General features: G+C 36.3%; 1 protein-coding gene across 1 annotated transcript in view; it reads left to right on the top strand.

Annotated features, from left to right (window-relative positions):
- The window catches only part of LOC133332062 (uncharacterized), a 46,413-nt gene that overhangs the window by 18,605 nt on the left and 11,637 nt on the right, over positions 1 to 16,171 (top strand). Inside the window, exon 5 of the mRNA XM_061540443.1 lies at positions 14,463 to 15,332. Within this exon, the coding sequence (XP_061396427.1) occupies positions 14,463 to 15,332 (870 nt within the window). The remainder of the gene's footprint in view (positions 1 to 14,462; positions 15,333 to 16,171) is intronic.

Raw genomic sequence — 16,171 nt, 5'->3', positions numbered from 1 at the left:
ATGGCGTACGAAATTTGGCATGGCGTAATAAATTATGTCTAGAATGATGTGTGTTAAGTTTCCTGGAAATCTGTCCAGATTTAGATATAGCTCCCATATATATTTTCGTCCGATTTATGGTAAATGGTGCGCTTAAGTACCTAAATATCTTTCGATCTGCACGAAATTTAATTAGGTCTAGAATGATGTGTGTTAAGTTTCCTGAAGATCGGTTCAGATTTATATATATCTCCCATATATTTTCGTCCGATTTTATGTAAATGGTGCACCAAAGTCTCTATATATCCTTCGATTTGCACGAAATTTGACATAGCGTACTGAATTGATACTAGAATGATGTGTGCAAAGTTTCGTGACAATCGGTTAAGATTTAGATATAGCTCCCATATATATTTGCATCCGATTTAAGGTAATTGGTGCACCAAAGACCCTATATATCTTTCGATTTGCACGAAATTTGGCATAGCGTACTGAATTGCGTCTATAATAATATGTGCAAAGTTTCGTGAAAATCGGTTCAGATTTAGATGTAGCTCCCATATATATTTTCATCCGATTTTAGGTAATTGGTGCACCAAAATCTCTGAAAATCATTCGATTTGCACGAAATTTGTCATAGCATACTGAATTAAGGCTAGAATGATGTTGCTAAGCTTCGTGAAAAGATCCATAGCTAGTCCGATTGACACAACGTACTGATGTAATATAAATTAGTTTCTGGCAAGATTCCCTGAAATCGGTTGAGATATATTCTACATCTGTTAGGATACATATGTAAAATATACCCAAAGTGGTGAAGGGTATCATATAGTCTTACTTACTGGTTGTAAATATATTTTTTTTATTTTTTGTCAACAAAAGTACTTAATATTATATATTCATAAAAATATAAATATTTCATTATCCATAATGATGTGTCCAACAAAAACATTGTTTATAACTTATATCTGTTTATATTGGCCAAAACGACTGGCCTTCGCAATTGACTAATAAAACTCAACTCATCTAATATAACCAAAATAAATTGCATTTTCTTTATGACGAAGTAGGAGGTGGGTGGCAATTTTTGGCATGACAAGTAAAAACAAATGCCCGCCACACAAGCGACGTCATTTAGTTGTGTGTGTTTGTTTTTGTTCAAAACATCTTCAGTGAATCAAGGAAATATAGGATCACAAAAATAGAATCCACAAAAATGTTTCAATCATCGTTGCATTTGTCGCATCTGTTCATTCAAGTAATTAAAATAGTTTGGCCTAGTGGGTGGATGGTTGGTGGAATTGCAGGCAGGCAGTCAATTGAAAATAATTAAGAACCAATTGAATGGAACAAAGAGAAAAACGATGAGGAAATAGTGAAATTGCGTTTTAGATGAAGAATATATTATAATTGGCCTAAATGAAAAAAAAAAATATTGCAGTACTTCGAAGTCATTGAAAGCGAATGAAAAATTAATAAAGGATGGGAGGAGATTAGGGCGGTATCGATTATACAATGACCTGTAACAGTATAGGTTTTTGAAATATGTGCTTCAAATATATGTGAGAATACACAGGATATGTTATTTTAAATGGAATCTATGAGCTTTAAGTCTAAATAAGGAACAAAAGGAATAAATAAGAGGTGGATCGCTTTCCACGAAAACTCATTACTGAATCATAACAAGTAAAAGAGTGGTTTGGTTCTTTTAAGAACTTTTTATACCCTCCACCACGTGGGGACTATGTTGACTATTGTTGAATTGTGTGGTAGTAGGTTGTTCATGTCCTGCAAAAATAATGTTCTAAATTACAGATACTCAGAATGGAAAACTGGGTTAGGAACTTCAACATACCAAAAGTTACATGGGAATTTTGTGTGTGGACTATAACAAAAAAATTAACCTATATTGAATGATTTTTGCAAAGAAGTAATTTTTTTTCGCCAATAATCCGATATACCAAATTGTAGACACTTTCTCTTCGCTTAATAATACTGGGCCATGTCACAACATCGGCTGATGTCGAAAATTTTCTAAATATGTGTGTTTTTCGCTCTACAGTGGAACATTTGGGTAAAACTTAAAAAAACATGGGGAAATTTGTATGGTAGCCTCCATGTCAACACAGGAACATGTATCGAAAATTCGCTAAAACCAAACAAAAAATTGAAAATGTGCGGGACCCTTCTATGGGGCCTATATTAAACCTATATGGAAATATTATACACAAAATTCATTTTACACACCAATATACCGGAATGCCAATGACATCCACCATAATGGGAAATGCTCTTAAGACCTTCCAAATTACGACTATCCTTATGAGGAGGTTATGTCAAAACATCGATCTATATTTATAATTTCATATATATAGAACCCTTTAAACTAAAATACATCCACAAAATTTGGCTAAAGCCTCAGATTTGTTGTCTTCTACTTGTTCTGGGACATTCTTATTCATTCGCACAAGATGGCCTAGCCACCGCAGTCACTGCAGCTCGATACGATTGACTATGTCGATGTTCGCGTATAGGTTGTAAAGCTTGTGGTTCATTCGACGCCGATATTCACCGACAACGTAGATCGGCCTGTAGATCTTTCGGACTTTTTTTCTCTCAAATACCCCAAGAGATGCCTCATCTGCTTTCGCAAGTACCCATGCTTCAGATTCATATAACAGCAAGGGTAGTATCAGCGTTTTCTAAAGTGTTAGTTTGGTACTGCTTACTTAGACCATAGTATCATCTGTTGGCCAATACTATCCTTTTCCGAATTTCAAAACTGATGTTATTAATTTAATTTATTAATTTTATGAGGGGCTCCAAATAGGGCTTTTCAGACTTTAACTGCTGACTTTGTGCCAACTAAAGTTATGCTGCATAGCCGTATTCATTTTGTAGGAGTGCCGAACGCAGACATGACTCTAAATACCTCTGAACGGATAGGGCTGTCGAATGCGGCTTTTTAGCAGGGTTCAACAAACAGGCGCCTGTAGGCGCTTTGGGAGAGTACCAATACAATCATAGTACTGTATTCGAACTCAACATTATTCTCGACATCGAATGTCCTATGCCTTAACATATACGAGCGAAAATTACTCTCACAACGGATCTATGCGTGTGTCCAACATAATCATAGCAGTTTACATATGTATTGTTGGCTAACCCTGCTTTATAGTCGACTGCTCTATAGTCGAGGTCTGAAGCCGCATTGGTATTGTCCAATAATGTCATTGACCATTGATTTCAGTCGTTCATACAGCACGCTGGATAGCACTTTGTATGCGATGGCAAGGAGACTAATTACTCTATAGTTGGTACATATCGTCTTGTCTCCTTTTTTTATGCACGGGAAATAGGATGCTGAGATTCCTATCATTGGGCATTCTCTAGTCAAATTGTACTAATCAGCTGGTGCATGCTCCTAACCAGCATCTGACAACCAGTCTTGAATAGTTCGGCTGGTAACCAACGGGCTCCTTCTGCTTTATTACTTCTCGGACGCATCTTGGCTAGGTGGTATACACTCTATACCGCTATCTCTTATTGGTTCTGGGGTATCTTCTTCACCGCCACTATTTGATAACAGAAGCTTTTCAAAATGCTCCTTCCAGATCCTAAAAACGCTGTCTGTATCTATCAACAGGTTTCCTTCTTCATCTCTACAGGAGGGTGTACCTGCACCATAGCCTTCGGTTTGGTGTTTTACTCGTTGGTAAAATTTTCGTACTTCGTTTTGACTCCTTTACATATCGATTTGCTCACGCTCGCGTTTTTCTTGTTCTTTCTTTTTACACCATATCTTTCATAAATTCCGGTTTACACCGAACATTTCAATTCCATGGAACTATTTATGTACATTTTCAAAATGTAATTAACATCCTCAGATCAATTAGTGACACCTACTGTATAATAAAACAGCTGTGTATAGCGTGACGTATCACAGCTAATATAGCAGAGAATATTATTTATCATATTTCTTAGAAGATTTGTGAAATGAAATTATTCGCCCACTTAGAGGTCGGTCTTTGATCTTTGTGAACAGAGGCAGCGGCAAGTGTGTCAATAATAGAATGTGGACAACATGTTAACGTTTTCCAACACTGGTTCGTTAGCCACCCACACGCTCAGCATCAACAACAGAAATTACAATGCTCATCTGAAAACAAAACGTTAAGAATAAATGATATTAAAAATTAGTCATTCGACACATAATCGATTTCGAAAATTGTCATCAGTATACGTAGAGACGCCAAACCGTCAGCCATCATTTAAATTGTATTTCTCTAAGAAAATATTAAAAAAAAAATACAAACAATGTCTTCAGAACAACACTACGATACCGATAATGATGAGGAAACCGAAATGGAAAGAACTGTCGTCAAGGAGGGAGCATCAAAAAAGGAATATCTAAAATTCTTGAAATATATTGGCGATAAGAAGGCGAAACTAGGTGAAAGTGTCAAATTCAAAACTATCATCATTGGAAAACCTGTCGTCTATATTCAGTGGCGTTTTAATGGTGAATATATCGAAGAGGGCAACGAAAACTTTGAAATGTCGTCAAAGGGAAATCATTATATGTTAACGGTTAAGAAAATGTCTGCCGATACCGTTGGTTGTGTAGAAGTTGTTGCCAGAAATCATGTTGGTGTTGCATGCTTTCAAGTTCAATTGGAGCTGGAAGAATAAAGGGAAGTGTATGAGTTGTTGATGGTTGATTAGTTTGTAAAAACTTGTAATTTAAATTATTTAATAAATAATGTTAATAAAATATAAGCAATAAAAATTATGTGGTGTTTTTTAAGGGAAAGTGTAATTTAGCATAACCCGTTTTTTTCGGAAACTTCCATTAAAATAATTTTAAGCAGTAAGGAAAGTAGTAAAGACTGAGTGGGCCGACTGTATGATATCCTTCATATGCCATTGTGCAACCTATGTTATATTTTGTAAATCGACTAAAAGCAAACTGAACACACGCTGTTCGGTGTGCTGCACTGTTTAAAATTTAATCTCAATCAGACACCCTTTGACTACTTGGAGTACAATTAATATGAATAGGCCGATTTGAAGGAAACTTGCCGAGATTAATTTATGTATATTAATTTCAGTACGTTGTGTCAATCGGCCTAGCTATGGGTCTTTAGCTATGGGTCTTTACTTAAAATTGGACGAAAATATCACATATAGTAACTATATGTAAATACGAATCGATTAAAAAAAAAACTTGACACACATAAAGTTAAACTAACTTAAGTACATCGATTGTGTGTCAATCGGCCAAACATTTGGTCTTTAGTGCACCATTTACATTAAATTGGAAGAATATATACATGGGATCTATATTTAAATCTGAACCGATTTTCACGAAACTTGGCACACATCATTCTAGACTCAATTCAGTACGCTATATCAAATTTCGTGCAGACCGAAATATATATAGGGACTTTGGTGAACTGTTTACATAAAATCGGAGGGAGATATATATGGGAAATATATCTAAATCAGAACCGATTTTTACGAAACTTAACTCACACCACTCTAGACTTTGCAGTACGCTATGCCAAATTTCGTGCAAATTGCAAAATATATAGGTACTTCGGTACACCATTTACCTTAAATCGGATGAAAATATATATGGGAGCTATATTTAAATCTGAACTGTTTTTTACCAATTTCAATAGGGTTCGTCTTTGGCTAAATAATTGTGCTGTGCCAAATTTCATCCAAATCGGATCATAAGTGTACTTTGTTTACAATTTATACAACAACAACAATTTTATTTATTTATTCATAAATTGTACAATTAATTGGAATGTCTGTTTTTATAATGATCGATCAAAAAATGATATTTCTTACAAGATACCAGTGTAAGAAAGAAGAGCTACTGACATTTAAGTTTTTTGAATCTATACTAATTCTATAATGTCCCTATAAAATTTCAAGTAAAAAATCTCAAGAACTCTTGAAGATATAGCCGATTTATTGTGTCAACATCATGTGACGACAAGAGTGATTCTCAAAATTTAAACGAAGCAGTGTTTTTACGACTGGCGGGCACGATAACTCAAAAACTAATAATTCAATCGGTTCCAAATTTTGACACGTTTCTCTGGGAGTGTATAGCTATCGTATGAATTAAGATAAAGTCAATCGGTGGAGAACTTTCTTACTTTTTAAACATTGTTTGTGGTAAAAAATAGGCGAATTTCCAAAAAAAAAAAAAAAAAAAACAGTAAGGAAAGTAGTAAAGTCCGACGGGGCCGACTATATGATACCCTTCACCACTATGGGTATATTAAACAGGACTATTAACATGAAATTGGATGAAATAAAATATGTGATATTTATCTAAATGTGAATCTACCTAGATCTATCCATAAAGTATGTAAATCGACTTCAAACAAATGTAAATAGGTCATCCGCTGGGCTATGTCTGTACTTCTACAAAACGCTCTCATATAAAATATATATATGAGAGCTATATCTAAATCTGAACTGATTTTTCCCAATTTCAATAGGGTTCGTCCTTGGGCCGAATAAGTGACCTATGCCAAATTTCATCCAATTCGGATCATAAATGCGACCTGTACTTTGTTTACTATTTAACATGGACAGACAGACGGACGACTTAGAAGTGATTCTATGCATATTCTCAAAAGGAACCATGTGCCTATATCGTTTCCTTTTGCCTGTTACAAACATATGCACAAAGACATAATACCCTGTACCACAGTGTGGTAAAGGGTATAAAAATCAAAGGACCGCCATTTTGTATTTTTTAAGCGAAGTTCAACGAGAGCCAGATATGTACTCTTTCTAACACCTTTGGAATTTACGGATTCCGATGTTCCAGTGAGGATTACATTTTATCATGCTCGCCATCAATGTGGTACAATCCCCATATGTTTTTTCCAAACTTTTTCGATATAAATGCCAAATACTAGATATCAAACAAGTGTTGATACTAGAGATGGTATTTACCGGGTAAATACCCAAGGGGTGGGTAAATACCGGGTAAATGCCCATTTGCGGGTATTTATTTGGATATTTACTATATTGAATCGGTAATACAACATCTTACACCCTATTTCCGGGTTTCTGTTATCAAATCGATTTAGAATGGATAGTTTTACGATACTTTAAAGTCGTGGGTAAATACTTGGGTAAATACCCGAGTTTTTACCCAAAAATTGGGTATAAACTCATTAACTACCGAACCACTTGACATATGCGGCCAAAATTTGTTATCTGAAAAAATATTACATAACAATAACATAGCCTCCATAAAAAGATCCTGGCGGATTAAGAGAATGCTTGCAACGTGGGTAAGGCTACATAAAGTTCAGCCCGGCCGACTTTAACAGATTTCACAATGACGCTTTGAAATTTACCTATGTTTCAAGCTATTAGTTTGATTTTCCTATGTTAAAAAATGTCAGAACATATTTAAATATTTAAGTAAAATAGTCAAAAAGTTCGGCCGGTCCCATGTCAATAATAGACATAAATCACAAATTTTCGGCAAAATTATTTTTTAAAATACAGTCACTTCGGTTCTTAACCTGTAAAATTACCCAAAAAGGATGAAACATTTTTATGGAAAATATGTCTCATCATTGACCTATTTAGAAAATTGTCCGCATAAATATATTCTATCCTACAAGAATGCGACTAAAACCTTCAAAATAAGGTATTTTTTCATTTGCATTTTCCCAAAACCCCGCAATGTGAAATTACGGTGGGTAAATTTGGTTATAACCTTCAAAGTACCAAAAATAGGGTGGTAACGTTAATATAGTACCTGTACCAAACGGTACAGTTGTTTGTGGGAAGATTTGCCATCTCCTTAGAATCAAAAGTATTAAATTATGAGAATCCAAATTATAAAATAGGAGCCTTTGGAGCCTTCGTTTGAAAAACGTTTCCACAGGACCAAAATACTGTATAATGGAGGTATCGCTATTGATAATTTTTGGAAATGATATTTATCACAAAATGAGGGCTACACTAAAAATGGACCAATATTGATCCTTTTTAGTGGGAAGATTTTCTAAACATGGAGAATGCAAAATTACATCAAATGACGTAGAAAAACGTAACCAAGATCTTTAAAATATCAAATATTGGGCTACCCTAAAAAGGACCCAACATCCTTAGAGTAGTAGCAATGTATGTTAATCGTCAGTAAAATACATTGTATAACAAAAGATCCAAAATATGTCTGGCACAATAACGCCCATGCGTAATGTGGCCGTAATTTATAGACCATAATTATGGCTATTATATTCATTATTACATGTAATTGTTGTAGGCATGCGCGTAGATTTATATTGTCTCCCAAGTACATGCGAGACATACATACGTTCACAAATACACCACTCCTCGAGTTGTTTATTGTTCTCTACAACAAATAGTTAACTGAAAGACAGTGTTGCCGTTGTGTGTTTCTATTTGGTCGGACGTTTTATCACAAATTCAACTTTAATTATTTTTTTGTGTTTAATTGTTAAAGGACGTAATTTTTCATACTTGACCTTAATCCAAGGATTATTTCGAGAAAGTACAATGTGTAAAGTTTAGGTTCCGTTGGCCCTAAGTTTCACATCTTTCCATTATATTTTTTTCTTGACAAAAAAAAAGTTTCACCTTTTCAACAACTTCAATGTTTTGGTCGGATTTCCCGTGAAATAATTTTAATTGCTACATGGTAAGCTTTTTGGGACGAGAATTTTACAATTGCAATGCCTTCAAATACCTGGGCCATTACACGTTTTTTTTTAACTGGCAAACAGAAAAATGTGACAAGGAGAGTACTTAATAGCAACATTGGCACGGGGCAATGAGGCAACAACAACACCTTAGCCATGTACATGGAGTTGATGACTTTTCATCAAATAAAACGTGTTTTCGTTCGCAAATATAGTCAGGCATAACTTTAACCGTTCACAGCGAAACGAAGTGTCGGAGACAATGGAAACTGAACGTCAAGGTGGGCAACAGAATGGGGCCATATTTTGTGGGGTTTTTCTTAGTTTTTTTTTTTTATTGACTGACAATGGCTGCCACACAAAAACGAGAGAAGAAAACAAAGATCGTCAGCGCGTCGCCAAACAAATTACAAACAAGCCAACGAGCAATGAATGGTGAATGCCGCAAGGTAAATTATGTTTGAAATGGCACGCACAAAATTGAATAGAATAGAAGAACCCCCCAAAATCAAGGTAATTTTTGTTTTCTTACGTTGTTTCGTATTTTTTTTGTGCAAATTCTTGGCGGTTTCTATATTTCAAATATTATTATACACGCTTCGAAATTCCTAAAATAAGCTAAAAATTATCTACATTCGTTTGGAGAGTACGTATGTGAGTCCGAAGATAATTAAGATTTCATAATTGGATATAAGTTTCGCCAAAGCAATGTTCCAAAATAGTCATATCTTTTCAAACCATTTACATCGTTATCTCTTGTTTTATTTGCCAAAATGGTTTGTTTACTTCATTTAAATGAATGAAATCGTAATAAGATCGAAAATTAAGTTAACGTGCAGGGGTTAATGATGTGGATTGTATAATAGCAATTTTGGGTATGTGAATGGCTTGTTTTTCTGAAATATACAGTAGTGGTTAAACAGAGTCTACATTTTTTTTGAAATACTCGCCTTTATACATTATGTGTCGGGTCAAATGTGGATCTCCATAGTACAATTTCTGCCAAATTATAGATTCAGGATTTGAAAATGTTTTAAGGACCCTCAGAGCATCCCAATAGGATCGATAATTTTATATGGAGAATACTTTAAAATATGAACCTATATTGAAGATTTTCTGACAGGAGGCCTTTTCTCCTCTTAAACTATCACCCAAAACAGGACAGGAACTTTTTAATATTTTTCTAAGAAATATTGTATCATTCAAGAATACAGAATATCAAATGACGAATATAGCATAAAATATCTGCTAAGAAGTATTTAACCCTCCAAAAACCCTTGTTATCCAATTTCAGCCCGTCAAAATACCAAAAACAGGTCATAGGACCTCTGACGAAAACCGTTTCCTTTGTAGGAAGGCCTGAGGAATGGCCTTTAGATATAGCTCCCATATATAGTTTCGGCCGATTTTAGGTAAATGGTGCACCAAAGTCCCTGAAAATCATTTGATTTACACGAATTTTGGCATAGCGTATTGAATTAAGTCTAGAATGACGTGTGCTAAGTTTCGTGAAAATCGGTTCAGATTTAGATATAGTTCGCATATATACTTTCACCCGATTTAAGGTAAATGGTGTACCAAAGTCCCTATATATCTTTCGATTTGCACGAAATTTGGTATAGCCTAATGAATAAGGTCTAGAATGATATGTGCTAAGTTTCGTGAAAATCGGTTCAGATTCAGACATAGCTCCCATATATATTTTCGTCCGATTTACGGTAAATGGGGTACCAAAGTCCCTATATATATTTCGATTTGCACGAAATTTGGTATAGCCAACTGAATTAGGCCTATAATGATGTGTGCTAAGTTTCGTGAAAATCGGTTCAAATTTATATATAGCTCCCATATATATTTTCGTCCCATTTACGGTAAATGGGGTACTAAAGTCCCTATATATCTTTCGATTTGCACGAAATTTGGCATATCGTAATGAATTAGGTCTAGAATGATGTGTGTAAAATTTCTTAAAAATCGGTCCAGATTTAGATATAGCTCCCATATATATGTTCGCTCGATTTAATGTAAACGGTATACCAATGTCCCATATATCCGTCCATTTGGGCGAAATTCGACACAGTGTACTAAATTGGGTCTAAAATGATGTATGTAAAATTTCTTGAAGGCCTATCTGACCAGATTTAGATATAGCTCCCGTATATATTTTCGTCCGATTTAATGTAAATGATGCACCAAAGTCCCTTAATATCTCTCGATTTGCACGAAATATAGCACACATCATTCTAGACCTAATTCAGAACCAATTCAGCTATACCAAATTTCGTGCAAATCGAAAGATATATAGGGACTTTGGTACCCCATTTACCATAAATCGGACGAAAAGGGTTCATCTATTGAATATATCCAAAGTGGTGAAGGGTATCGTATAGTCGGCCCCGTCCGACTTTACTACTTTCCTTACTGGTTTTACTGATCGACTTATGGGTCTCTTTATACCCTTCACCACACTGTGGTACAGGGTATTATGTCTTTGTGCATATGTTTGTAACAGGCAAAAATAATCGAGCTAGACCCATGGTTCCTTTTGAGAATATGCATAAAATAACTTTCTATGTCGATTTATGCATGTCCGTCCGTCCGTCTGTCCATGTTAAATTGTAAACAAAGTACAGGTCGCATTTATGATCCGAATTGGATGAAATTTGGCACATCTCATTTGTTTGGCACAAGGACGAACCCTATTGAAATTGGGAAAAATCGGTTCAGATTGAGATATAGCTCCCATATATAGTTTCGTCCGATTTAAGGTAAATTGTGTACCAAAGTCCCTATATATCTTTCGATTTGCACGAAATTTGGCATATGGTACTGAATTAAGTCTAAAATGATGTTGCCAAGCTTCGTGAAAAGATTCATAGCAAGGCCGATTGACACAACGTACTGAAGTAATATAAATTAGTCTCTAGCAATTTTCCCTGAAATCGGTTCAGATATAGATATATAACAATACTGCGTCGTCTGTTAAGATACATATGTAGAAGGGTGAAGGGTATCATATAGTAGGCCCAGTCCGACTTTACTACTTTCCTTACTGCTTTTTAGTTTAGCGACGCACGATTTTCGTCGATCACTGCAAAGCAGAGCTCTTCTCTACAGCGGCTCCTGGCAATCTGCATTTAAAACGACGGCTATTTAGCAGTTGTTGGCGCCCTTTACCTCTTTTGTAAAGGTCCGTGGGTCCTTTTGTAGTTTCCAATATTTTCTCGCCCCGAGCTTCGCCTCCATTAGTCGATGAATTCTAGCCGACGTGAGTTCTGCAGTGTCCTTTGAATTCGCATTCATCAGCGCCTTATGGGTCTAATTTTTTTAATTTTTTAGTTCACCGGACGGACCATTTTCGTCGATTATTCCATAGCAGAGCTCTCCTTTGTAGCGCCTCCTGGCAACATTGGATATTAGACCAACCTCCCTCAGTTAGTCTAGTGTTAGTCTCCTTCAAATTTGGATTGTCTCCACTTTCTCTTTATATCAGCCGACTCCACTTTCTACAGGCCTTCAGTGCTATTTAAGGACCCAAATTCAAGTATTAACAATTCCCATTTCAATTCGCAACTGTCCAGATTATTGAGATGACCTTCTTGCACCACTTGTTACATGATCTTATTATTGATTGTAGCCATCACCTCCTTATGGGTTCTTTTTTTGGTTTATCGAACGCACTATTTTCGTGGATTACTGCATAACAGAGCTCTTCTCTGTAGGATCTCCTGGCAACTTGCGCTTGAAACGACGGCCATTTATCAATTGCTGCTGCTCTTTTACTCCTTTAGGGATTCTCGTGTTTACTCGCCTGGTGTCGCTCGTCTTCTGGATATTAGAACTAGCTTCACAGCCCTCAGTCGATCGATTCTCCTGGCGGACACCTTCAACTCTTTATTGGCTTCACTTTCTCTCCGTCGTCAGACGACTCGAAGCCCTTTATCATTTTTGTGGGTTTGACATTCGTCTGCTCGTCCGGAGACCCAATACTCTCAGCCGCTTCCGAAGAAGTGGGGAAAGGTCAGGCTTATATTTTTTGAGCATAAGTATGCTGTTCGAAATTTGTTTTCCGATTCATCTTGGCCAGTTTTTATCCCGGATATCTGATTTTCTCTTTTCGCGAACCAAGTCTTGGTTCACTTCTTTTATTATATTGTCAGTTTCTTCATTCCTTCGGCATTCTAAGACAGTTATCTTGGTCTTACTCTAGTGTTCAGATTCGGAATTTGAGTCCCCGGCTGTCTCGGAAGGTTGGGTCGAGATTGGTCTTCTCCTGTGTTTCTTGAACTCACATCCGTTTTTGTAAGTTGGCTGCGTGCTTGTAGCGATACCTTGACAACAGATGCCAAGACATTCAAATCTTTAAGATATGTGACTCGTGGGCAGATCAACGACACCTGCCGGTACTGAGTTCTTTATGCTCTGCGCCGTAACTTTATTTTTCTTATTTCATCCATGCTTGCTAGGGAATATCCCCGAAGTCCGTTTTGGTCCGAGGGGGCAATATTCTAAATTTGGGCGATAATATTATCCCATAAAATCCTGATTTAACTGATTAAAATAGATTTGTATGATCATCCGCCAACTGCCGGTAGGAGACTGAAAAATTTTCTAGATCATTGGTGGGCATAAAAATATTGAGAGTAAATGTGGTGAGCGTATCTGAGAATTCATCATTAACCCTTTCCGTGTCAAACAAAAAATTTTGTCCGAATAAAAATTTAAAATTTTGTATTTAAAATCATATAAAGAAAAAAAATAGGATTTTAACCCTCGACACAAAAACATCAATAGTAACGGTAATATGATAACCGAAAAATCGCAAAGAAAGAGAGTATTTAACCATCGAAGCTCAAAGGGTTAAAAACAACTGGTAGACACACGTATATGGCTAAGCATGCCTGCCCCAAATAGCCAACATTTGTCCGAATGTGGCAAAATTTCGCACAGAGTACGAATTGGATCAAGAATGACATGTATTGTTTGTTTGCTATGAATCGGTACGTATTTACATATAATTTTGTCTGAATTCATATAAAGTCCATAGGTCTGCTCGATCGACATCAAATGTCGGCATAAATTGCCGAATGACAGGTGTATGAACCAATTATAGATCACGTATAGGGGATGAAAGATCTTCATGTACAATAGTGTAGACAGACCAATGACGGTTTACCCCTTCACCAAGGTATTTCATACATAGTGGGAATTTTCCATCAACCGACCAGACCTTGATTTTGTCTCAAAGTGTAATAACCAATTTATTCCTCTAACTTGAAATATAATTTAATACCCACAATGCCAGAAGCAGTTTTACCTTATTGACATTTAGCAGAATTGACATACAGCAGCTAAGTGCAATGTGTACTTTTCATTTCACTTAGCTGCTGCAGACAACTAACAATACACTCTTCAAAGTTTTCCACCACTTGCCTCACCGAGTTAATAACTTAATTCCAATATTATATTGGATTAATGTCTTAATGTCAAATGCAAGCTCTTCTAATCAATTCCAATTTTGTCTTCCCCAAAGAAAAGAGTGAAATTATGTGAATAAGAAACAGGTATGGAAGTCTAAAAAAAAAGAGTGGAAAAAAGAAAGTTCAGTTACACATGCGGTTTTCTCTGGCCAAAAGGTTAATCAACAATCAATTTATTTGATTGCCATTGAAAAGTCAAACACAAACAAACACACCAACATCAACAATAAAATTAAATATTTCGTTAAACAAAATTTTTATTTTTTTCTCATTTGAAATTCTCTTTTTGTAGGCAATCGTATTTTAACACGTTTCAATGAAATCTATGCCCCCACTGCACCATTTCCAACAACAACCGCAGCGGCAACAACAATACCTAGTGCCAATGCCAGCAGCACAACTTCAAATAAAACCAAAGCCAAACCGACCCCAACAAACTCGCCGCCAGCAACAACATTGGTACAACAACACCATGATCACGATGCCGCTGCAGTAGCAGTGAGTGCTGCCCATTCTACACCTGCAGTGATGGCAACCGCAACACCACAACCAATGCACAAACCTCCATTGCCACCCGATTTGAATTGTGAACGGGCACGTATCGAAATGCGTCTAAACGAAATTGAAAAACGCCAGACTGACGTGCGTACAGCATGGCTGGATCTGCTGCAGTCCGTGAGAGAGGCCAGAGAAGTGGCCAGCCTGGAGGAGGGTGTCGCCTTTGTAACCAATTGGATATTGAATACGGCCGAACAAAAGCTTAATCGTCAGACGAGCATTGGCTGTGATGTCAAGGCATGTGAACAGCTGAGAGCTGCCCACGACAACTTGGAGTTGGAATGCCGTGAAACATATGGTTTCTACGCTGAACTCCTTTACAAGATCGACGCGTATGCCGGCAATAAGGATACACCCGGTTATCGTGACCTATTACCACAAAAGGAATTCATGCAGTTTGTATGTCGGTCGTTTGCCACTCGTCTGGAGAGGCGACGCAATATTTTAATAACTTCGTTGAGATTTTATCGTTTTGTAAGCGAATACTTTGAACGGACCACAGAGGTATTCGAATCTCTAGTCATGGGTAGTGGTAAGAATGTGGAAGATTTGGCGGCGGCCACCAGTACACTGCAAAAGCTGAAAAGTTCGCAACAGAGTTTGGGTAAGTGGAGTATGATGAAGGGAGTGGGTCAGTTATATGGGTATGCATGTAGCATGTGGTTTTGGTATATGAGTAGAAATTCCTGAGGTTTTGAAAATGTTAAAAAAATGAAATAAAACTGGAAATCAAATTAAAGTAAAAGGGTAATATTTCAAAAATATTTAACATTATTGTGGCCTGAATAAAAAGGATGACAAAAAGTATAAAAAGGGGGAAAAATCAAACAAAACTAAATGTAGATTCCTATCGATTTGAAGCAAATATCAAAAATATCAAAATGCTCAATTTTGTACGTTGTGCAAAATTCCATCTCAATATTACAAATATGAGGAGTTTGGTGCACCATTTACTTAAAATGGGATGATAATAGTTATGGAAGCTATACCCAAATATGAACCGATTTCAACGAAACTTGTCACAGCTTAGATTGTACTAATTTCAGCAGGTTTTGTTTCTAATGGCCATATTTTGGATCCTACATAAAATCGGACGATTTTCAAGAAATTTTACACACATCATTCTAAGCTCAATTCAGTACGCTATGCCAAATTTCGTACAAATCGAAGAATATATAGGGACTTTGGTTTACCATTTACATAAAATTGGACGAAAATATATATGGGAGCCAGGGACATACGCAGGGGGGCAAACCGCCCCCCTATATGATTTTTTCCCACAGTAAATTTATGTTTGAAACAGCGATTTTTTTCATTTTGTACTACCGGGCCCCCCGAAATGAAATCCTGTGTACGTTGCTGATAGGAGCTATATCTAAATCTAAACCGATTTTCACGAAATTTAACACACATCTTTCTAGACTTAAGTCAGTACGCTATGCC

The sequence above is a fragment of the Musca vetustissima genome, unplaced genomic scaffold (assembly GCF_032173495.1).
Source record: "Musca vetustissima isolate MV318-11 ecotype Yass unplaced genomic scaffold, APGP_CSIRO_Mvet_v1 utg1998, whole genome shotgun sequence".
In the NCBI taxonomy this organism is placed as follows: domain Eukaryota; kingdom Metazoa; phylum Arthropoda; class Insecta; order Diptera; family Muscidae; genus Musca; species Musca vetustissima.
Note: the sequence above shows the minus strand (reverse complement) of the source record. Positions and strands in the feature narration are given on the sequence as shown.